Source organism: Hibiscus syriacus, unplaced genomic scaffold (genome assembly GCF_006381635.1).
Source record: "Hibiscus syriacus cultivar Baekdansim isolate YM2019G1 unplaced genomic scaffold, ASM638163v2 tig00110562_pilon, whole genome shotgun sequence".
Classification (NCBI taxonomy): Eukaryota; Viridiplantae; Streptophyta; class Magnoliopsida; order Malvales; family Malvaceae; genus Hibiscus; species Hibiscus syriacus.
Window position 1 is genome coordinate 418,647 of NW_024062783.1, and position 25,650 is coordinate 444,296.

Consider the following 25,650-nt stretch of genomic DNA (forward strand, 5'->3'; position numbering starts at 1 on the left):
ATATCAGAAACATGAATGAGGGGATTAGATATGGATGTTAGTGGATCGCATGCATTACACCATCTTAGTAGTGATTTGCATGTCTTTTCACTTTGGTATGCATTAAGTAGTAATATTTAGGAATTAATATATTTTAATTTTTCTTAGTTTTTTAGTATTTAGTTGTGAACAAAATAAATTAGATTAGAAGAATTGTTCTCAATCTATAATATACAACCCAAACTAATAAATCAATAAATTAAGGGTTAATATAAAAATAAATGCTAAAACTATACAGTTTTTCTCATTTAGGTATTTAAGTTATTTTCGGTCAATTCATGTGCTTAATATTACAAACGTTACCATTTTAGTATCTCGATCGTAACGACATTAAAAAATTCTGTTAAGGGACACGTGTCACATTATGATAAATTAGAAAAATTTTATTTAAATAAAAAAACTTTAAAAATATATTTTCTTTTTAGGAAAAAAAATCAAACTTTTCGGAAATCTAAAAAAATCCCCAAAATTTTGAAAATCTTTATTTTAATTCCTATACCCATGCTAGCCACTGCCATTTGTCGTCGACCAAACCTCTATCCAACCGAAGACACAACACCCGACGACACAACCACCGCTACTAGCCTTTGGAATCATTCCGACCGTCATTACCAAATGTTAATATTGGGTAAAGGGGGACTGTTGGGATAGTGAGTGACAGTGAAAGGGAGAGGGAGGAGGGGAATTTTTTTTTTTAAAAAAAACTATTTTTTAAATATAATGATTTATGTCACTTAACGAGTTTTTTAACGGCTGTTACGATTAGACACTTAAAATTGTAACGTTAAGCGCTTGATTTGACCGAAAAATAGTTTAGACACATTGTCGGAACCGTCTTTCGAGTGGGCCCCGGTATTGGGCTTCGACGTGAATAATTGGGTTAGAGTCGCCACCGACCATTTTAAAATGAATTTAGGTGGGCCGGACACCATCTTACCTGATCTGCGTTGTACCAGAAACTTGTCGGGTTCGGGAGTCGGTTACGATCAAGGAAGGATTAGCACCCTTGAACCGTCCTTTCGGTACCAATTAATTCGACGGTTATCTTTATTTGCGAAAATTGGAATTTAAATTAAAAATTTAAATTATTCGATCCGAATTACTTACCCTTTGATCAGTTGGAGTTTCTCTAAAAAAAATCAAAAACATTAGATACAAAAAAACATAAAAAAAATAATAATAAAATTAACTAAAATAATAAATCAAAGGAGAGAAGAAAAAAATAAACAAAATAAAAAGATAAATTGAAAAATGAATAAAAAAGGAAAACAATATTAAATAAGTAAAAAACAAAATAAACAAAAGTAATAAAAAAAGGCAATAATAATAATAAAATTAATTTAAGGCAAATAAGATAAAAAAATAAAAAAAATACTAATAAATATGAAATAAAATAAAAAACAACATGAAGAGAAAAAAATTGAAAAATAAAAAAAATGTTAAAATAGAAAAACTAAAAAGGAAAAACGGGAATGAAATAAAAAGTTTATAAAAAATAATAATAATAAAATAAGGGTTGGGGACAAAATAATAATTAAACCTAAACGAGACAGTGACTAAAATGAAATACTAGAAAATGTAATATCCAAAGTCAAACTCTAATGAAAATAACAAAGCATATAAGAGTCAGACTAAAATAAAAGAATTAAAACATTGAAGCTCAAAATAGAAGAAATTAAAAGTTTAATCCATGGCTAGAAAATAATGTTACAAAGAATGAGGGACCCGTTCGGTGATTAACCCATACGCCGAACCGAGAGATGCCCTAAGTCCCCTAAACGGCATCGTTTTGGGGGCTTTAAATACCTCTCTAATTGTAATCTCGGCAGAAACCCTCTCCCATCTCTAACCTCAGCCGTCTTCTCCTCCTTTTCTCTCCTCTCAGATTCAAACACAAAAAAAAAAAAAACCAAACACAAAAACCTCACAAACCCTCACCCGGAAAACGTTACCTTTGGTGGCCTTTCACTTTTTCGGTGGTTTCTTCGACGAGGTGCACACCGAGCCTTCGCCCCGAAACAAAGTTTGGAACTTTGTTTGTTTTACTTTCGGATTAGAAAGTTTTCGTCTTTTGCTTGTTTTTGTAGTTATGTTGTGTTGATGTTCACCGTTTGGTTTTGTTGTTGGCTTACTGTGATGACTGTTGATGTTTGGTTTCTTGCGTTGATGGCTTTTATTTGTGTACTGTTTTGATTTTGGTTTGGTTTCTATCTTTCTCGATGATGCTCTGCGTTTCGGTGATGATGGGATTTTTGTGTCGGTTGGTCGATGTTGGTTTCTGGTCTGTGATGGTTCTCGGTTTGCTGTGTGGTTAGTTTCCGTTGATACTTGGTGTACTATTGTGTGGCTCGATGGTGTTTACTCCTTGCCGTGGGTACTCTCCCCCTGATAGTGTTCTGGTTGGTATTTATAGGCCTCCATCGGCCGTTGTGGTCCCGAAATAGGGGCGCTCGTGACCGGTCACCCCCGGGATGGGTCAGTCCCGGGGATCTCGGCCGTCGTTGGCACTGTTGCCCGTCTGTTTCGCGTGGCTTTTGGTTGCCCGGGTCGTGCGGCGCCTTGGTTGAAACTGGATATGAAACCTAACATGCTGCTGGGCTGGTTCAGGCCCAATCTTCGTTTTTGGACCCCGTTTGTACCCTGACAAAAAAAATAATAATAATAAATTAAATTAAGTTAATAAAATGAAATGAAATGAAATGAAAGAAAATAAATATTAATAATAATATAGATTATATAATATATATGTTTCAAAAAAAATATTTTTTTAAATTATATATTATATATAAAAACATTTTCAAAACTATATATTATATAGTTTTCAAAAATGATTTAAAAAATATTATATAAGTTTTCCAAAATGTTTTGTTAAAACTATATATTATATAAATTTTCCCAAAATGTTTTTAAAAAATATATATTATATTTTCAAAATGATTTCAAAACTATATACTACATAATTTCCAAAATGTTTTAAAACTTATATATTGTATATAAGTTTTCAAAAACGTTTTAAAAAACTATATAATACATATTTCAAAAATATATTTTTCAAAAGCATTTTAAAAAATTATACTATATTACTATAATAAAAATAAATAAATAAAACGCCCAAATTCGGACGAAAATGAGTGTCTACACACATAAATGAAAAAACAACATAATTTGAATACTTATTTTTGTATTAAGTCATGAATTAAATACCCATAATTATATAATTAAATTTTGTATTTGGAACTAAAGATAGACACCAACTGTTTTAAAGAAAATGAAAAGTGGGTGTAGCACAACCAACTTTGTTGGTTAAATTAAAAAATTATAATAAGAAAAATGACTCTTTGTGCTTGCACGTTCAATATCTCTTGTGTCAACAGTTGATTAGGGTAGTGAACTAAAAATCAAGTTATGAATCCGAGCAGATTGAGTAGAAGTATTTAAATAAAAAACAAGTTAAATATTAAATATTTACTTTGATTTTAAGTAATACAAGATGTTTTGCTCCTTAAAAGAATCCAATTAATGAATTAACATCGCCACCATAATCGGACAAAATAATCGACAATGTTTTGAAAGTTCTTTTTCTCTTAAGAATAATGGAATAGAAGTGTATCATCACGTGTGTAAAGTTTAACATTCAAATGTTGTTGTTTATAGGTTAATATATTGGGGTTCGTGCTGAGGAGCATTGTTATCAGAGGGGTTCTAACATCTTCATGCCATAATATTATATACGATCACTTTAGAGGACATGTGTGTTCATATGAACTTTGTTTGTATTTGAGTTTGGAACTTTGTTATTATTTTGATTTGTACCAAATTATCGCGGAACTTTAATTTTGTATAAATGTTTATATAATATGACTTATTTGATCATGTTGATGTGAAATTGTCAAATGTGTATGATTTTAAAAGTTTTAAATTTGATGGTCGCTTGATGTCCCAATATGATATTATAGATTTATTGTTAATAAGGAGTCAAGTTTAGAACGTTACATTCTATATTTATTTGATTGTTGTATTTATTAGTATCGTTAATCATCTCTTCACTTTTCTCCGTTTTCATTTCAAGTGATTACTAGTAGAATGCGTTCATGGATACAAAAAATAATACTTAACAAGTGATTGATATTTTTGTTGACGTCTTTCCCTAATACATTTTCCGAATTATAAATTGTGAATGTATTCAACAAAAGAGAAACTACACAATCTATTTGGGCTTATGTTTATGGGCTTTTTCTTTGGCATGAAACAACAAACCTTTTCTTTCTTTTCCCCCCCCCCTCTCCGTTAATGCTTTTGAAGGTAGATTTAGACGTAAGAGATCTTAGAGCTTTGAGAGAAGAAATGACAAAAATTCTATTTATTGCTGTTTTTATTTATTTTGTTACTACTATTACGTGAGATTGATGAATGTGTGATTCTTTAAAATATAAAATAAATTTTACAAATAAATAAATATTTAATATTATTGAACAATTATCTTGTTATACTATAATAGAATATTCTTTTTTAATAATATATAATAAATTAATATAATTTATTATATTCATACAAATATTATTTTATAATTAAAAAACTACTATTATTCATTAATAAATAAAATTTATAATATTTTAAAATTTAAAAAATGAAAAATAATATTCTAATAATTATTTTGTTGACATAAATGATATCTATTAATTATTATAATACTTTAAAAATAATATTATTGATTTTTTAATAATGAGTATACCATGTTATGGGTTTAATATAATATTTTTTTTTGGATAATTAAAATTATTTTACTACCCAATGAAGCAGAGTCTGCTACAAATAAAAAAATTGTGATCAGATCCAATCCGATCCAAAGAATAACTGAAAAACCAACCCAAAAAAACGAATACCGATAAAACCTTAAGAGATATAACTGAATTGGGCTGATAGATGGCGTGTCCACGCCTTAACTGAAGACTTCTTATGCGATAGCTCAGTATGAATAAGTCGTGCCCACGCCTTAACTGAAGACTTTTTCTGCAGCAGCTCAGGATGAATAAGCCGTGCCCACACCTTAACTAAAGACTTCTTCTGTGATAGGTCGGGATAAATAAGTCTTGCCCACATCTTATACGGGAGCCTCTTCTGGTATTGCCCATGAATTACAAAGAGTAAAATTAACACTTTCTAGTCTATTGATATTTTTTTTCATTTTAATATAATATTATGTTCTAATATTAATGATCAAAATAGTTAAAAACATTTTTAATGATTTTATAATATAACATTTTATTTCAATAAGTAACTAATATGACTTATAATATTTATTATTTTAGTAAAATATACTAGCCCTAATATTTTTATTTATAAAAATGTAAACTAATATTTAAAAAATTAATAATATTAATTTTTAATAAACAATATTATTTATTATATTTGAAATTTATAATGAAAATTTTGCCAAACAATATAAAATGTTTTGAATAGAGCCATACAAACATTAAAAAAATCACATTCTTGATCATATAACTTCTCGAAATTATGTTTATTTAAACAAAATAAACCTTGAATTCAACTTTAAAACCTAATACCAAAGATCAAAGAAAATGAAATATATTAAATCACAACAACCGGAGTTTATTCAAGCTTTTTTCCCCCCTCAAGAGTCGGAACATTCTTATTATCATGTCTTGTTAAGCATATTTATATGTAAAGTTTGATTATAAAATCCAAGCGACATAGATAAAAAGAAAGCACACCTTTCTAACTTATTAGATATGTTTTTTATTTAGATGGAAAAAGAGGCCATTGCTCCGCCAATGCTTAGGAACACCCTTCCTCCAATTTTGGGCACAAAGTTGGCCAATTTCAACTTGTCAATAACTTGCCACCTAGGGTTTGCAATAGCCAGCTGCAATATAAGTATATAACACATTTCATACTAAAACATTAACCCTAAACTCTAAAATAACGTAGAATTGTATATACCTTGATGCCATTCGAATCGAGATTCTTTTGCAGTTCATCCATAGAAGCGATCCCCGATGTATCAATGTCCATCAAATCTATATCATAAGGAGAATGGGAAAAATAAAACCAGAAATATTCAATAATGTCTTCAAAACAAATCTGCTACTTGTCAAACTCTTACTGGAAATGTCAAGAATTACTATTTGAATAGTCTTTTCTGCATTTCCCACCTTGCTGCCCTTTTCCTCCTCGATAACCCATTTCATAATCCTAAAAAAGAAAGAAAGAAATCATGGTTTCTCTTGCTTATCTTCAAGCGTTTAAGTGTTAAGTACCTTTTTCTGACAAAATTAGCGTTTGCAAAACACAGTAGTGCAGATTTGAGACGCATTATTAAGACTCCTGGAGTCTTGACAGCCATTGGATATTGATTGACATCACCAAACATATCACTTCCGGGTATCCTTCCAAGTGTTTCGGTGCCTGGTCGAATCGACACCAGAATTATCTTTGCAAATGAAATTGTTACCTGCAAAGGACATGTTATTCTCATTCTTTTAATATGATCATGTAGAGCTATAGTGCATGGATGAACATTGAAAATGACAAAGCTAAGTGGAGTGCATGCCATTTTCAAAGGCTTCAACAACATTCATGTCAACTATCTCATGAACCTAAACCTTCTGGTTGATTTGAGATAACGAATGTTCGGATTTGAATATCTAGACACAACGTACGTTGACTCCACTTATCCCTTGTTAAATATGAGCCTCTGTTTGTGTTGATCTGTTTTGGTGAACTATGTGCTTCGTGTATGATTATATCGTGTTTGAGTGGGGATTAGAGTTAGTAGATGTTACAGCTACAAGAAGGCCAATCTCCACAGTTGCGAACATTACTCCCAGGAATGCTCCAATGGAAGCGAGGAAGTCTAGCTTATCAACCTTCCAAATGTTGTAAGCTTCGTTGACGTCGATAAGCCCTGGAAGTGCCGACAGAATGATCGAAGCAAGAATCGCCACCGGAGTGTAGTACAACAACTTTGTAAACAATTCCAATGATATAAACATCGTGATTGCCATCACGACGTTTGATATCACGGTTTCACAACCGGCACTGAAATTCAATGCCGTCCGGGAGAACGAACCTGCGATAATTTTACTTGAACTCGAATTAATTAAGTTATTTGAAGGGCCATATGTATCACTATCATCTTTCAATGTTCGGAACATAAATAAGCTTAGATGAATTACCGGTTGCGACATAGCAAGAAGTGAAAGAACCGATAATGTTCATGAACCCCATGGCGACCATTTCTTTGTTTCCGTCAAGGTGGTAGCCTTTTACGGCTGCGAAAGACCGACCAACTGCAATTGCTTCCTGAGATTGACAAAAAAAACAGAAAGTAAGTTAGTAAAGATTGACGATGTAAGATGTTCTGAATTCGGGCAAGTCACCAACTGTGAGTGCAATTATGGCTACAATCAGACCAATCTTAGCCACTTCCCCAACATGTGGTCCGTTGAACTGCAACTGATGAACTGAACTTGGATTTAAGCCTCCTTTGATGTGTTTCACGATCTTAACTCCGTGTTCATCGGCTTTGGTAAGGAAGACGATAAGAGTTGCTAACACGACAGATACTAAAGGAGCAATGGCTGGCAACCAGAAGAGTTTTCTGTTCTTTTTACCCTGATATATAAAATCACAAAGTTTAAAACCATTTAAATATAGATTTCGATCTTAAATAAATCCAAGATTTGTGGACAAATTTTTTTTTTCTTACCAAAAATCTTGTGATTAAGATGAATATGAGGAAAGAACATCCGAGTATGAAGTTATAGGGATTCCACTGCAGAAAAAAAAGCGAAAGGATTTTAACTGGAAGTTGATTTTAACAAATTCAAGAACTCGTATGAATGTTGTAGCATGTAAAGTGATTTTTAACAGTACAGGATGGTGGAAGGAACTCCAAAGGGCTTTCAGGACAGAGATAACATCGGTATTGTTTGTAAAGTGAGTGATTCCAAGTAATCCTGTAAGTTGTTGGAGACCGATTACAATGGCGGTACCCGCCATGAATCCCACAATAGCAGCATGCGAAAGAAAATCGACAAGGAAACCCGACCTGTAAAAATCACGACAGATATTATATATATATCTGATACGCAAGAAATCCGACAAGAAAAATAAGGGCAGCTTGAAATTGAAACAAACCTGAAGAGTCCAAAGGCAGCTTGGAAAGTACCAGCAAAGAAAGTTACAGTGAGCACAAGTTTTGTGTAAACAACGGTATTAGCCATGGGATCCTGAAGCTTCAGAACCATTGATGATAACAGCAAGGAAACCACGGCCACCGGCTATCTCTCTCGAAGTTCCCATCACGGCGTAAATGAGAGGCGGGACGACACTTGTGTCTGATACATGAAATGGATATAATCATGATATTTCAGACACAGAACACACAGTAAAAAATATTTCAAGTAGCAGCTTACAGAGGCCATATTGAGGATCAAGTTTCGCTAAAGTTGCATATCCAATACTCTGTATGAAAAATATACAATGATGTCAGTAACAGAAAGGTTAAAGGAAGCCGAAATTCTATCGAATCCGATCAAACCTGAGGAATGCAGAGGCTTGCAAGAGTTAGAGCAGCGAGCAAATCGTTCTTGAATTGATTTGCTTTGTAGTTTTGACACCAAGAAAGGATGGGGAACGTTGCTTTCAACATGGAAAAGAGTCCATTTTTCAACCCGGACTGCTTGTTGAGAAATGGAACCTTTTTCCTCCAGGAAACGGCGGTGCCGATGAGCTCTTGGCTAAGTCCCGGTGGCTTGGGGGTATTGAGCACCCACTGGAGCCTTTCGACACAGTCATGTTTCCCAAGCTCTGCCATTTCTTCACCTGTTGTTGATGTATGGTTCAGTGGGGAAGCCATGGCTTTTCTTTGAAGTGTTTGGGGTAACCCAAAAAGCCTATCTGTTCTCAGGAGTTGTGACAGATTAGCTTTTAGCCTATACAGCTTGATTAGGCATTTATTTATGGATGGCAAATGAAGGATGATGAATCACTTGCCTTTGGCATTAGTGGACAAAATATGAGAGCCATTTCTAGATTAAAATCGCATATATATAAATTCACACAAGTGCAGGCTATACTGTTCAGACCCGGATTAAGAAGAATAAAATTTTCTTAGTATAGGTTAAATTTTGTATAGTGTTTGAACTTAATTTGAATTCGTTCTTTCCAACGGTTATTATAATTTAACCGCACCAATATGTATATATATGATTGGAGGGTTTTGAGCATTATATTTGTAGGGGGGGGCTGAAAAAAGCAGGCAAATAATTGTGGTTGCAAAAGATGCAAATGCAATGGACAATATTGATGACTACACCCAAAAAGCTCACTGAAAGATACCCTTTTCAAAGGTATTTCTTAAGACAGAATATGTTCTTTCCGACCCTTTATTAAGTTGTAAATTTTATTTCTTTTGTTTAGCTTTTGGTTTAGATAATCAAATTTATTATTTAAAATTCCTGTATTTTTGTAATAAAAAATTGAATTAACATATGTCAATGTTTGGAGTAAAGCCTACATGCCATCCACGTTAACTTCGAACCACTCCACTTCTGGTGCACACCATGATATTAGCCTACATTGCTTCTCCTTCTTTACTTGTACCCCGACCGTTGTCCATTCAACGCCTTACAATAATTTAAAGTAAAATAGTTGCAAAATGTTGGTAATTATAACATAAAACTTTGGTTTCTATTTTATTGTACTATCACTATACTTCTCATCATCTTTTAACAATTTTGTATCAAAGTATTCATATTATTTTTCTCGATCATGATAATGATATCCTTAAATTATACAATTTTACTATTGGAACGCATGACCAAATTCATCTTGTGACATGTGAAGATACATGTAATTATAACGTAGATGAATTTAGAAGATGTTACACTACGTTAGATATGATGCATTCAGTATTGATGCTAAAAGAAAAGCATCATTAGGATCAGAAGGTCCTGTCACAGTTACATTTGCATTTATTAAACAAAATTCAACGGGACCTATAAAAAAAATATTGTCATTGTGTTATTGAAAAAGTTAGATAAACGTGCATGATGAAACCCTTAACTAGTAAGTTTCATATAGAGCATCGACTTTATTCTCATCATTTGGCAAAAAGTATGTCACTGTTAGATTTCTTAATTATCTTCAAAAAAAAAATGTTTCAAATTTAGAGATCATGAAGGTTAAGTATGATAAAAAATGATTTAGGATTAATTTAACTTAGTTCATTACTCTCTTCTTATTTGACCTTTAGATATACAATTTTATATAGTCATGAATCTACAACAATTGATGAAACTTATGATTATTTGACCTCATATGATAAGATAAATATCTCATGATTGAATTCGATTCTTAGAGAGAATTCAAGAAAATGGGCTTGGTGGCAACACCAAAACTATTGAAATCCAGGAATACAGAAAATATATATATTAGAGTTGTTATCCAATTTCTTCTTGGATCAGACCATGAAGTTCCAATCAAAACAATGGTAAAAGTGTGTAGTCTTTATGTTAATAAAGGGGGAATCACAATAACAAGTTGATCTAGTGGGATGAGACATTAGATTCCTTGAACTAAGTCATAGGTTCGAACTCTGACGTTTGTGAATGTAGCAAACTGGGTTGGGAGGGTCGCCCTCACTCTGTATGACCCGATCTAAATTATTTGGTCAATAGATCGGATACCAGTATTAATTCAAAATAAAGGGAAAAATTTTAGTTAGAGTAGGGTTTCTTCCTGTGTAAGTTTTCTTTATTTCTTCTCTTTTTTCTGTGATTTTTCTCTTTGAAATTTTTCATGTAAATGTTGGTGTTATTTATTTTTTCGATAATTTTTTATTTTCCGTTAATTATTCTAATAACTACAACAATATTAAGGTCGAATTCTATAAGTTACAAAACAAAAGAAATACTTAAAAGTGAAAAAGAAAACAACTAGAGAAATCTCGGAAAGATAACTTAGTGGAAGACTACGATGATAGTGAACTTCTAATTCCTTTCGATAAAGGCTTTTTAACAAGTGAAGAGTGAATTTTTGAATATGATATCAATTTTCATACGAAATGGCCATCTAGCTCAGTTGGTAGAGTACAAAGTTTTGAACTTTGAGGTCGTGGGATCAAGTTCCACGGAGGGCATTTCATAATTCGGAGGTTTTTTACGAAAGTTGCTCTCAACTTGGTGTTGGGACAACCTACTATATTACCTCCCCCTTACCCCATTACATATGGGAATAAGGAACAGTCATTTTATATCAATTTTCATACGAGTTTCAATACAGACTAACTTACAACGCATAAAGACGTGTTTACAAATGTTTTTTTTGGGGGGGATAATGTAATATTCCAAATTTTGGACTTGTGATTGAAAAGTAGTTTCAAAAGTCTAGGGATCAAAGTGTAAATTTATAAAAATTTAGGACTAAAAATATAAATTTTCAAAAATTATATTTTAGTATGTAATTAATTATTTCAGACCAATAATATAATTAAGTGGGCTTTAGAATTTTGATTTGAAATTGGTATAAAAGTTTATTAAGTGATATAGTCCGATAAAATATTTGGATAATCGGATCGAATCAGAAGCTTACAAAATTTTGAAGGAAGTAAGTTTGAGGTTAGCAAAATTATATTGATATTTTTAATTAGTGTAATTTGATGTGAATTATTAGAATTTAGAGGAATTTTCATGTTAAAATGGAATAGTGAAATTTAGTGACTAAATTGAATTTTTGAAAAATTAGAAGGGTCAAGATGGACATTGATAAATTATATTTTTATATTTATTTAATGATATTAAAATGGAGATAAAAGGATGACATGATGGTAAAAATTAAGATTCATTAAGGGTAATTTTGACTTTTGGGCTAAAATGATTTTTTAATTGCCTTTTTAATATAAATTAAGAGATATTTGTGCTGCTGCGATTGATAATCGAGAATGCTGACTTCAGGCTGTTCTGCAGGACCGAATTGCAGGCATAGTAACGAGTACCGAACCGCAATAGTGACCGAAACCTTGAGGAAACCAACTGAAGAATATGCAAGGCCAACCCTCCCACCTACAAGCTCACATAGCATAGCAGCGAAACGTTTGTTACTTGTATATTTTCCATCTCGAGAAACATCACCGATCGGTTAAGAAGATTATCTCGGGGGATTCTAACTGAACGGAATCGCGGTGCACCATTATCGACCCCATTCAAGCCGATTTTGTGGCCGTAATCTTGGATCTCGATTCCAGTAAGTGTCTGGTGAGTTTCTAAATACCGTATCGGAACAATGAAGGCATGGACTCCCATGTCGGAAACCTTTTTAGAGTCCTGAGTTTGTAATATGAGCCTAGCAAAAACCGTCCAAACTTGCCGTGAACCGCAGCATTGCCGATCCACCATTTGATTGCTCCATCATTCGGCGTGTTGATGATGAACTCATCTGTAATTGGATCAAACGTTGTAGTTGTTTGAAGACTTTGAACATTTGATCCTTTTAAAAATCCAAAAATTGTCAGTTCAGTGTTCATATAGTATCGACATCATATATATCCGTTGAACTCCGATCCACCCGAAATATAATCATCTTTAAATGATATATAATAAGAAATATAATAATGTTTCTTACGTAAGCAAAAGTGTTCCTTTAAAGATAAATAAAATACGACAGCACCATTGACAATGATTTTGGACTTTTGTTCGATAGGTATCGCAATTTGACACTGATTATATTCATTACTATCTTATTTGCAACCGACAATCAAAATAAACACGCGGTTTGAAAGCAGACATGTCTACGTTCGTTCAAGTCCCGGAAACAGAGAACTTACCATGATGCAGTTCTGTCATGGAGAGACACCCAGGAATCCACATTGTCGATTCCATCAAAAATACTTATCCCTATGCTTTTTAGTTCCTTAGTTCAGCACTGAACCTCCCCAAAAACCGCATAATTTAACCATTCAAAGTCAACTTACTAACATCATGTTATTGTTCATACATAAACCCAGTTTCCAAAACTTAAAATTCAACCAAAAGAGCTTGAAATTACTTAAAATGGACACCAAATTTGATCCCCAAAAGCTTTACTACCCAAATTCCAAAACTTTAAAATTCAACAAAAAGCAACCAAGATTGAATCTTTAATACCAAAAGAGGTTGAAAAGAGAGTAATAATTTACCTAAACTGGACGCCGAGTTTGATCCCAAGAGATACATCAATACTCCCAACAGCTTCAGTAATGGCAAAATACTTAGCGGGATCGTCAACAACGTATCTAAAAGGTTTGATCTTTGCTTCTCTAACCAAAGCAACAAGCTGTCTCATACAAAGCTCCCGGTGTTCCTTCATCGAAATCCCCGCCGGGGTTTGCAAATCGGGCCTTGAATCAAAAAACTCAATGATTTTCTCTTGTATTTCCCTGTTTTCCCCTCTCATGTAGCTCTTCAGAGAGGCTTTGTCAACCTCGAGTTTATTGGCCGACTTGGCGCATGTTAGCATGTTGAGTTGGGGTGAAGGTTGGAAAGGTGGAAGTGGGGTCAGGTGAAGGGATAGCCGCTGTATACGGCGGTTCACGGCGGTGATGGATGGGTGTGGTTCAGCCTCTGCTGCCTGATTTGGGTCTATTTTCTTTTAAAAAAACAATGGGTGAGGGGGATTTTGAACGGTGGTTTGTCTTCTTTACTTGGAGTACGGATACGATAGTGAAGAAGAGGAGGGGAGTGAATAACTTAAACATAAAAACTATGGTGACGTGTCGTGTTTTGATTGGATGGAATAAAAACTGTTTTTTGTCGCGGGTACTTGGGGTGAATGGATAAAGTCATGATGTGGGAGGTTTTGTGACTGGTGGGTGTTTAGTTAATTCCTGATATTAAATTAAATCATAACTTGATATTAGTATGATATCAACAATTATAAAATTTAATTATAATTAATAAAAAATATTTAAAAACCTTCTTCAAACAACATTAATATATTTTTTAAAAGAAATAATAATATTATACTTCCATTGATTTGATGTGGTTCAACTTGTAACATAAAAATTAGTAATTTTTTTCAAAGAAAAACTAGTCAAACTTTTATACTAATATTATCGATAGATGTTAAAATAAATTAACTTAATATAAAAAATTACATAAATGTTAACTCTTTTTTCATCTAAATAAATACTTTTTTAGTCAATATATATTTAATATTGTTTCTGTTATTATTTTAAGTGTTTTTTTAAATAAAATTCCAAAAAGTATAAACACAATACATATCAAATAACATCTTTTTAATAGTTGTGATAGATCAAACACTTTAAATTATTATTTTGAAAAAAAAAATCTTATTTTTTAAAATCTAAAATACTCAAATTCTTAAAACCCTTATTTACTTCTCTCGACAATCACCTTTGGTCATCTATTCGTCGTCGTCCATGTAACGATCGATCATCACTCTTGTCGTTGTTGGCAGCCCCTTAAATGATAAATTCAACGATGAACTTTTGGGTGGAAACAACAACCATGTTTCCTCCATGTTCATTTGCACTGTTGGTAGTGGCTGGTCGACGATGGTAGGCCACAATAATAAGGAATTGAAATTAGAAATTTTAAGGATTTGATTTTTTTAGATTTTAACGAAATTTATATTTTTTTTAAGTAATAGTATATGTGAGATTTTTAAAAAGATCAAAGAAAATATAAATGCGACATGTATTAGATAACATATTTTTTATTGGTCGTGATGGGCCAAACACAAAAATGATTATGTTAAAAGTGTTAAACTCTTATATTGATAAAAAAAATTAAGTACCTAAATGAAAATATATATATAATTTAAATATTTTTACATTAAGCTAAATAATTTTATTTGTTGTTGTAGAATGTGCTGAGATTGAAAGAGGATTGCACATTGTAAAAAAAATGACATCAAGCACATTGTAATTTTATCTTGGGTATTAAGTAAACCACTGGATTTGTTAATGTTATCTATTCGCAATACTCACACTTAAGCTTTTTATAAAAAAAAATCTTGGGCATTTATTCGTAATGCTAATTGTAATCCTTCAAATAAAAAAAATATAGAACAAGTAAATTATATGATTATAGAGAAACAGAACGAAGAAAAAAATTTGGAGAGAAAATGAATAACCACCATGATGACTATGAGATCTTAATTCTTCTACTTTCAATTTTTTATTGTCACGCTGAAAAGTGAAATCCACAATAACCTTTTTTAACCTTAACATTAGCTCGCTTTGTCCCTTTGTTTATATGCCTTTAAGCTTTCTTTTTCTCCATGTCTTTGATGTTCCTCTCTCCTCGTACTCGACATTCTTGTCTTCATACAAGTTCACCATGTTGTTTCTTGAGCTGCATTTGAGCTTCCAACAATCCCCTTTTCACCTCCTCGTTGTCCGGTGTTTCTTTCAGCAAGATATTGTAGTCTTGTATTGAAGCCTCCCATTTCTTCAACTGTTACATATTTTATAAGCAACAAGTATTTCGATACTGCATGAATTACGTAAACGATTAATCATAGAAAAAATGTGTTGCGAGATGTTAAGAGTCTGACCTTGGTATTACAATCCGCTCGTCGTAGTCTAGCCTTGGTGTAGCCAGCGCGCAGGTTGAGGGCATGAGTGCAGTCGTCTACTGCCTTTTCGAAATGACCGAGCTTCGACCAACAAGCGGCTCGATTGCACAACAAGATCGAGTTGTGGGGGTCATGCTCCAGCCCTTCCACGTATGCAGCGCATGCTTCCGAGAATTTCGATGCCTTGAAATGCTCGTTGCCGCTGGATCGAGCCGCCACCACTGCCCTCGCCTTTCTCATTACCGAACTCGCTTCTTTGTTGTTTGGGTCAAGCTTGACGGCTTGTTGAATCGCATCCAATGCTTCATCAAATCTTCAAACCATCATAAAAAAAACATTATTATTTGCTTAATAATATTATTTGAAGGTCCATTTTATGTACCCAAAGCAAAAACAAGGACAAAGTTCAACTCAAAGAAAAAGAACAAAGAATTATTTTAAAAGAGAGAAGTGGGGAAGTTGGTGCCTTGTCATAGCATGCAGAACAATTAACCCAAAACCAAATCATTTTTCGTGCAAATTTAGCTCCGTTGAGTAGGTATAGATTAAATTTTGCCACCTCTAATGTCCTTTACCCCTCTTTCTGTTTCCACTTTTTCAAACAAAAGTTATACTTTTGAGTTGTATTTCAACATTAATTAAGCTTAGGATCACAAACTCCCACTTTTCCTTATCATTTTATCTCGTATGAAAGAGAATATTATTCTCTATGAAGTAAATGTGATCAAACAATTATATCTATAAAATGTATGTATTATAAATTAATTAAGAAAATTTAAATATATATTATCTTATAATTATTTATATCGATACCAAAATATCTTTTACTATCTTTTATTAAAAAAAAATGCTAAATTCAAGAAAAACACCAACCTGCCAGCGGCCATATCCACCTGAGCTCGGACAACCAGCAAATTGGCGTTACCAACAGGACCATAGTATTTATTCAAGTCATCGACGTCAAAATTCGGACCTCCCAATAATGTTTCATCGGCATCTTGGTGTCTATGCAGCTTCAACAGGGACTCAGCTTTCAATGCAAATATCTTAACCAAACAAAGAAAACCCAAAGATTTTTTTTTTTAATGTTTTTATACAGCAGATCATAATATTACTAAATTCTGATGAAATTTACGTACCTGTGGAGCTGAATCTGCACCACCATTAATGGCTGAATCTGTTTCTTTTAGCAGACTATTCCAATCCCTTCTCCTTTTAGCTTCAGTACATTTGTTCAAATGTGTCTGAACATTTCTAGCTTTAGCAATGTCGTCTTTATCAGCTTCAAGACCTGCATGCTGGTAGTGATATATAGACTTCTCCACATCCCCTAACCTATACAATTCCATATAATCATATATATATAATATTGATTTGAATATTGATGAAAACTGAGTTGAATATTGATGAAAACCTGAGATATAAGTTAGCTAAACGATGGTGAGCTCTGTGATAATGAGGATCGGTACTAATGGCTTCGCTGCACTCGAAAACTGCCTCCACGAGCCTTCCTAAAGCTGCTAAAGCTGCACTTTTGTTGCTTCGATATGCAGCTTTGTTGGGATCAATGGCAATGGCTGCATCGTACAAAGCTAAAGCCTCTGCAAAATTCCCGTTCTTGTAATCTTCATTGCCCATGAATTTCAACGTCTCGGGATCCATTCTCGTCGAAAGAGCTCGACATAGTGAAGCCGATTTCTTATCTTCAACCGGCTTCTTCACCACGTTTCCCATCACGGTGTTGGGGTATTTCCCATTAGGTTTCCAAACATCGTCTTTTGCATTGGTACTGTTCCCTCCTGCTCCACCAGGTTGTCTCAAATTGCCAAAATTTCCATAAATCATTCCTCTTGTTTTTTGATGATCGGCGATCATGCTCTCGAGCTCGCCGGATAAACTAATGGATTCTTTAGGCACTTTTCGATTGATGTTACCATTGACGATGCCGTGTCCTTGGGTAGCTGTGGTCGTTGTTCTTGTCGGTTTTTCCACAGGCTTCCGGACCTGGTACACCGCCGTGGCCACCTTCGGAGTCAGTTTTGTGATGGGTTTTTGTGGCTGATTTTCGGGTCCGAAGAACGCCGCCTCATTGGATCCGCTTCGCCGGCGCTCTGTGTATGTGTTCGATGTGTCGACGTTGTTTTTGTTGTCTTCCTTTATAATATGTAATGAACCTGTTGAAGTTGATCTTCTAGGCCACAAACCATGCTTCCCAAACACTGCACTGAATATCCCACAACCGGATCTCTTCACCGGCGAATACTCCGCCATTTTTTTTTCCTCCTTTACAAACAAAAATGGTGGATTTTTCAAGCAATTAAGTAACCAAAACGTGGGTGTTTGTCAACATGAAATGTAAACAAAATACACGGGAGAGAAATCATGTTGATTTTCCCTAACTTTTGGTTAAAAAAATGGTACGAAGCAAAGTGATAAAGATTAGGAAAAAGAAAGAACAGAGAATAATGATTCACAGTTGTTTTGAATGAAAATTCCAATTTTTATCAAAAAAAATTAAATTTTGGTTTTTGTTATTAGTTTCTTGTACGTTGAAGTTTATATGAAAGCTTGAGACACGGTCCATGATTAAACGAGGATCTCTAAAATTTTAGAAAAAAAATTGAAATTTTTGCTGGAGGTTTACCCTTCACTATTTGGGATTTTTTCAATTAAGATGTCGTAAAAGCCAGCATAGATAGACTAATTCATGAACAAAATATTAGAGAAATCAAAGAGACGAAGGCACGTCTTTAGCCTCACATTCACAGTCAAGGGTTGGTTGGGTTTTTTATTTATATAAAAAAATGAAAATCATATTTTTTTTTGTGGGCGAAATTTTTTAGTTTATAAATCTAATATAAAAGATAATCACATTTTCTATTTATATATCCACTTTATTAAGAAATATATTCACGTTTTTACACATTATTGTTTTGGGATTATTCTCTTTAAAGGAATAAAATGAATTTTTTATTTTTAGAGTAAAGTACACAAATGATCCTCCAATTATAATTATAGGTATTGTTTTGTTGAGTCATCCGACTATTAAAGTTATAAAGTAGTCCCCGACAATAGGACTTTACTTTTTTTAGTCTCTCGACTATTAAAAGTTACAAAATGATCACCCGACTATTGATATGTTTTAAACTCGTCCTTTTTTGTTAAAAATTTGACAGGAACATGAGTTGAACGTTAACCTGTTGGTTGTGATATGACAAAATCTGATCTTAAAATTTCAAATAACTATACAATTCAAATGGTTCTAGAATTAGATTTTATTATATATCAGTCAATAAGTTAATGTCCAGCTCATATGACCATCAATTTTTTAATGAAAAATAATGAGTTTGGAAAATATGAATAGTCGGGTGACCATTTTGTTATTTTTAATAGTTGAGGAACTCAACAAATCAATTCCCTATATTTAGAGGATCATTTTGTAACTTTTAGAAGATGGGGACTTAACAAAACAATACTTTATAGTTAGGGGACCATTTGTGTATTTTTACCCTTATTTTTATTAGGTTAAAAATATACATCTTTGATCAATGATAAAGAAGGAAAATAGACTAATGTGTTTAAAGATATCAAATTCAAAAGGAATCCCGGAAGGTGATAAATTGATTCCCTTGTATTCTTTTTAAGAGTTTTCTTATTATTTTTTTACTTGAATGCACTTATATATAAGACATTTATATTGTTTCTTTTAATAAAAAAATAATTAAAAGGAACTTGCCAATTAGGTATCATCTTAGTTGTATAAAACAACTAAATTAGATTCCGAATTCAATCACATATGAAGTAACTGATTTGTTATATATAGAGACATTTTTTGACATTATACCTATTTGAAAATCAAACACAATATTAATAGATTCAGGGATTTTTTTTATCACTATACTAATAATTACTAGATTATTATCTCATACACTAACGATGAAAAAATATTTCACAATCAAAGTTGTGTTGGTGTTATTTATCTTATTTATGGTTTAAAGTTTAGAGTTTATGGTCATCTAAATATAGTAGATGATATTCAAATAAGTATATTTGTGGAGTCTAAATTTTACACAATTGATTATCATATATATAATCATTACCTACAATCAATTTGTGTAGTGGGACGAGACAATAGATCCTTTAATCAATACCAGAGGTTTAAATTCATTTGTTTACGAATAAAGTAAATTAGGTTGAGAGAATCATCCTTATATTGTGCGTCTGCATTACCTGATTCAGATTAATCAATTTATAGATCAAATATGAATGGCTATACCAAATATTAATATATAATCATTTTTTTAAATAATTCTAATAAATATATGTTTATAAACAAATGTTTTTATTTGTGTAAATGGTAAATGTGAGAAAATTTAGTTATTGATAATTTTATTAGTAATGGCTTAAATGGGTTAATTTATGTAACAAGACCCACACATCCACTCGTTCAAAGCCCATCTATGGGCCATAAAAGCAAAGCTTAAGCTTAGGTCATTTCATAAGCAATTCTCCTCGCAGTCGGTTCCATCAATTAACGGGCTTTTGCTGTGGATACCTCGGCTTCCACTTAGCTTATGTGTTTTATATTAAAAGTCTATTGCTTTTGGGCTTTTACCATGAATTTCAGCTCACTTCAACTAAGAGACACCAACTTAGCCATCGTGTTCGTGTGTCTTGTTCAATTACATTCTCGGTAAATATTCGGATGAATGGACATAAATATTTTTATTAGAAGATAAATTTATAAAATTTTAAGATAAAATGAATTTATAAAATTTTAGAGAAAACGAAAATAAATTACCAATAAATATGGTGTTTCTTATAACCATTGCAGTTCTTAAATTTATTAGGGCGTTTGTCATAATTATACCACTGTTTGATATTTTTTTCTTTTACAATGCATCAAATTATTCTTCATTTTAAAAATTAAAAATTAAAAGAAAAAATTGAAAACATACTTTTACACTTTTAAAGGCTTTTACAAAAAAAAATTTGAGTTTAACATATATAATATTCCATGCGATATTCTAGATGTATTTCTAATATATCACATAATATTTTTTTTAATAAAAATATAAAAATATATTTTATGTAAAGAAAACTCAAGAACCAAACAAAAAAAATAGCAAAATTGAAACTTGGCCAGAGAAGGTCAAATTGGACGGACTGCTCAATTGTTTCAGAATCTTGGATCTGTTGCACAATCACTTCTTAATTAATCAAACCCCCATGATTCAAACATTTCATATCGTTTCCGAATGTTCTATTTTATATGTAAAATAATTTATTTTAAATATATCTTAACAAATTAATGACTTATATTTTATTAATTTTAATATAATCGTATCTTTCAAATTTATTTTTATACTGTAAGTATTTTATTTTATATTTTTATATTATGTTTTAGTCTTTCTATAAAGTATCCATAAAATACAATTATTAGGACCGCTTAGACAACTTTCTTGTTAGACTTGGATATTGTTTGACTTTGTTGAATTTTTATATTTGAATTTCTGATTGCACACACTTATGTCTTCATATTACATCCTTGAATAATCGTGTTTTATAAAAATATGATGTGGTTATTGTTTTATTTGTTTTTCAGATTCATGATATAAGTGAATATTGTTTTTCTTAATTTTGAGTTTAAGTAATTATATCGTAATATATATATATATATATTAATAATAATAAAAAATTAAAAAAATGTTATTTTATAGTCATCTCCGACTATTTAAAATAAAATTTAAATATTATTTATTTTTTTGCAAAGGAAGAAAAAAATAAGTGTTCAAATATGATAGGGATCTTTGGGATGTTAGGTGAAATTTGGGATTTTGGGAATTGGAACTGTCTAACAAAACCGAATGGACATTAAAAAAAAATCAAATCTAAAGAGAAACTGGAAAATATGAATGTTGAAACATATTGCAATTGATGTCAAATTTGATAAAGTAACAAATTGGAGCAAGAGGAGTTTATGGTAAATAGGTTTGGGATTCCAATGCTTGGTTGTTGGCCATTTCCGTATCAAATCCAATGATCAATCTGCCAGCTCATAGCCAACAAATACATTTTCAAATTTGAGTGGTCTTGCCTCTTTGGTCCCAACAATAATAATAAGATAAAACATATATTATTTTTAAAATGCATATTTTAATTTATCAACGGAACTTTAATTTTATTAGTATTATTGTTTCTGTAATATTTTAAAAGTTTATAAGCTCAGTTATATTTAAAGATAATTTCTTTTAATTTAAATATTCAAAAATCATAAATATTATTATTTTTATTTAAGATATATAGAGTTGTTAGGGTGATAAGTTAGCATTGGAATAGTTTATTTTAACAATGGCGACTATATTTTATTAATAAAAATAATAGAATAAATCAAAATTATAATGCTTCCAAGCGTAGAGAGAAATATAAGGGCAATAATCACAAAAAAGCACATACAAAAATAAAAAATATTAAACCTATAGACACAATGAAAAATAAAATATTTCATTGAGAATTATAACAAATATAAAAAGAATTAAGTAACTTTCATAAAAAAACTCTTTGTATCTGTCAAATGAGGCACTTTACGAAGTGATAAAAGAGTGGTGAGCGAACCAAGCTGACAAGTTGTTTCACCACACAATTTTAATTTTATCGACAAATAACCTTTTACTAAAGTGGAGATATGATTATACATGTCTATAGACAAACCAATTAGAAAACAAATATCGTGAGTCTTTGTGCGAGTAACGAAACGTTCGCAAAAATATGTGAAAAACTTACAAAAGTCATAAGGATATGCCACTAGAGCATAGAAAACGAATGTAACAAAAGCAAAGAAAAACATGTCAAATGAACAAATATTCTTATTCAGAATTGAAAAAAAAGAAACTCAATAAAGAAAGAAAGAAAAAAAACAAAGAACATGATATAAAAAAACAAGAAAACTAATAATCATTTGTGGTCAACAATGAATATTAAGATTGTTGTCGTTGTCGATTAAACAAATATCAAAGAGAAAAAGGAAGACAACAAAAAAAATTAAGAGAAAACCTAGGTTAAAAAAAGAGAATTGTCACAAATGCATTGGACTAGCTTTTTAAATAATGTCATTATAGAAATATTTGGGTGATAAACAGGGGTGTTAATCGAGTTGAACAATTTGTGAGTAGCTTGAGTTCGATTTGAGTTTATTTGACCTGAGTTCAAATTTGATTTGATATCTTAACGAGTTTAGTAGAGTAAGGTCTGACTCGACTCGATAAGTTCGCGAGTAGCTCGCTAATTTTTTCAATATTTTTTTAGGACGTCGATTGTCTTATTTTTAGGATCGATTGATTATGTATTGTTAATTTTTTTTTCTTTCAAGAATGGTTATAATATGTCACTTTGATTGTAATATGTTAATTTTGTATACTTGTGGGTTGTTATTTTAGAATTTAGACTTTGAATTGCTTCACACGCTATTTTTTATTTTTTTAAATTTATTAATTTATATTTATATTAAGCTCTATGTAGTATTATTAGATTTTAATATATTAGAAAAATAAGGAAAAAATTTTGGTGAGTTTAACGAGCAACGAGTCAAGTTGATGAACTAATCTTTTTAACGAGCAACGAGTCAAGTTGATGAACTAATTTTTTTAACGAGCACGAGTCGAGCAAAACCTTATCAAACTTAATGAACAACGAATTAAGTTGCCTACTACTTAACTTGTGATCGATTAGCTCAATAATTATTCTTAAATTAATGAAGAAGAAAAAACATAGAGGAAGCACCCAAGAAAAGGAAGAAAACAAAAACAATAATTATTTTTAGCAGTGAAATAAATTCTGATATGGGGAATATATTTTGGAGAATCACTGCTGTTCGTAGTTGCTTGGAAAATAATTGTACGTATACTTTTCATGTGTGCACTTTTAAAAATACATTGTATAAAATTTGCCAATAATTCCCAAATTTTATTTTTAATGAGATTCCATTTTTTCCATGCAAAATTTATTTTATTTTATTTTAGAAAAATAACTTAAGGCAAGATAAATTTGAATCAACAAATAGTAATCTGATTTTATTCCAGAAAATTATATAGACATTATTTAAAAGTTGAAACAAAGCAAAATAATATCAATTATTTAAATATTAGGAATGATCCACTTCTTGAAGTAAAGAAAAAATTTGATGATTTCCTACGTACAAAGATCCATCCTTCAAAGACAGAAGCTAAAAAGAAGAAGAAAATATTGATTTTTAAGCAAGACCAAAAAATATAGAAATACAAAGAGTTTTTTTTTTAAAAAAATATGTTTATTTAACTAAAATATTAATAAAATCAATTATAATTAGGTGTCAAATGCAAATCGTTGAAGATCTAATATTATAGAATTAAGTTTATCAAGTTAAGGATTTGATTAAGTGTTATACATATTGATAAGATACATTATACTCTTAAAAAGAAAACGTGTATTCGAATTTTAAAGGTGATAAACATATAAAGTTTAACATTAAATAAAAATATTCATTATTTTTTTCTAATAACTTTAGAAGGATCTATTATTGAAATTTTCATTTTAACTTTTCAAAATGGTTCTAAGCATTTCTTGAATTAAATTTATTCTATTAAATTAATTAAAAATTTTGCTCATAAAAATTAAGAACATTATTAAATAGTAAGTAAAAACTTATTAGTCTTAACCCAAATCATATGGACCACCATATATCCGGGTTGGACCTATAGCAAGAAATATAGCCCAACCTCTTTTCTTTTCCTTTTTTTCTCCTTTTTAATTACTATAGGTAACCATTTACTTATATTTCACATTTGAATATCTATTAGATAATCATGCATGCATATATTATGAAAAAATATATAAATTTAAGATTTGAAATTTATTTTAACTTATTTATATCTATAATATATACGTGTGTGTACTAAATAAAAGAAAATTTTTAATAAACTAAAATAATATTTATTTCTAATATATTACTAATTTGACATTTTAAAAATAAAAAAAATTAACTAAATCATAAGATTATTATTTAGATAAAAAATTCATTTTAAAATAACTTTTAATAACATCTATATTAAGAATTTATTTAAGACTTTAATAATGATTACATGTTTATATTAATATCTTTTTCTTTTAATTATTTCTAAAGCTTCAAAGTCTTGAGACTTAGTAATTAATATTTTAGGGGCTTCAAGTCCATTTATTAAGTGATTTTAGTCATTTTATAAATTTTAAAATTTACGAGTTTTTACTATTTTATCACTTAATAATTTAAACTAGGCCTAAAAAGACATTCTAGGAGGATTAGATAACTTAATCTGGGTTAGGATGATTTCGAGACTCGAGCTATGGTTTCAAAAATTAAGACTAAATTATGGGATATTGAAGTCTCGGTTTTGAAACTGAGGTTTAAAAACACAAAACTTGAGTTTGAAAATGCCTTTAAGACATCTCAACCCCTAACCCTAAGCCTTCTTACACATCAAAAACACAACAGTAACTTCAAATGATTTTAAATAAATGTTTTCACCTTTAGTCATTAACAAGCATCACAAAGCATACTAAGCCACCGTGAACAAACCAAACTAAACATTTAAGAAACTAAATTACACACATATATGAAGTAAAATCAAGTTAGATGTGTATCACCTTGGTTTCCTTCACTAAGATGAAACTTTTTTACACCTTCAATACCTTTTTCATTTACCCTTGATTTTGAGAGGGCTCTCCCTCCTCTTTAGCTTCTCAAATCAAACAAAAAGTATTCAAAATGCTAGATTTAATGTTAATATGCAAGAAATGAACACACATGAGGGTTTGTGATATTCATCTTTTCAAAACGCTACCAAAACCCCTACACTTCAAGCATACCATCAGCATGCTTGCTAATTTTGTTACCCAGGGAACTCACACCTGTTTATCTTTGCATCATAAGACCTCACTGAATTTTATAGTTCACTCCATTCAATTATCTACCTATTTTAGGTATTGCATATCACGAGG

At 31.1% G+C, this 25,650-nt stretch overlaps 1 protein-coding gene and 2 pseudogenes across 1 annotated transcript; all 3 read right to left on the reverse strand.

Annotated features, from left to right (window-relative positions):
- Window positions 1-5,788: 5,788 nt before the first annotated feature.
- LOC120132363 lies at window positions 5,789-8,948 on the reverse strand (annotated as a pseudogene).
- Window positions 8,949-10,165: 1,217 nt separating this feature from the next.
- On the reverse strand, window positions 10,166-13,711 carry LOC120132405 (annotated as a pseudogene).
- Window positions 13,712-15,314: 1,603 nt separating this feature from the next.
- On the reverse strand, window positions 15,315-18,074 carry LOC120132413 (inactive TPR repeat-containing thioredoxin TTL3-like). The gene is made up of 5 exons (XM_039149176.1): window positions 17,054-18,074; window positions 16,779-16,974; window positions 16,513-16,685; window positions 15,619-15,952; window positions 15,315-15,518 (listed from the first exon to the last, which is right to left on the reverse strand). The coding sequence occupies exons 1-5, from the start codon at window positions 17,908-17,910 to the stop codon at window positions 15,387-15,389; spliced, it is 1,692 nt and encodes a 563-aa protein (XP_039005107.1). The 5' UTR covers window positions 17,911-18,074; the 3' UTR covers window positions 15,315-15,386.
- Between the last annotated feature and the right edge of the window lie 7,576 nt (window positions 18,075-25,650).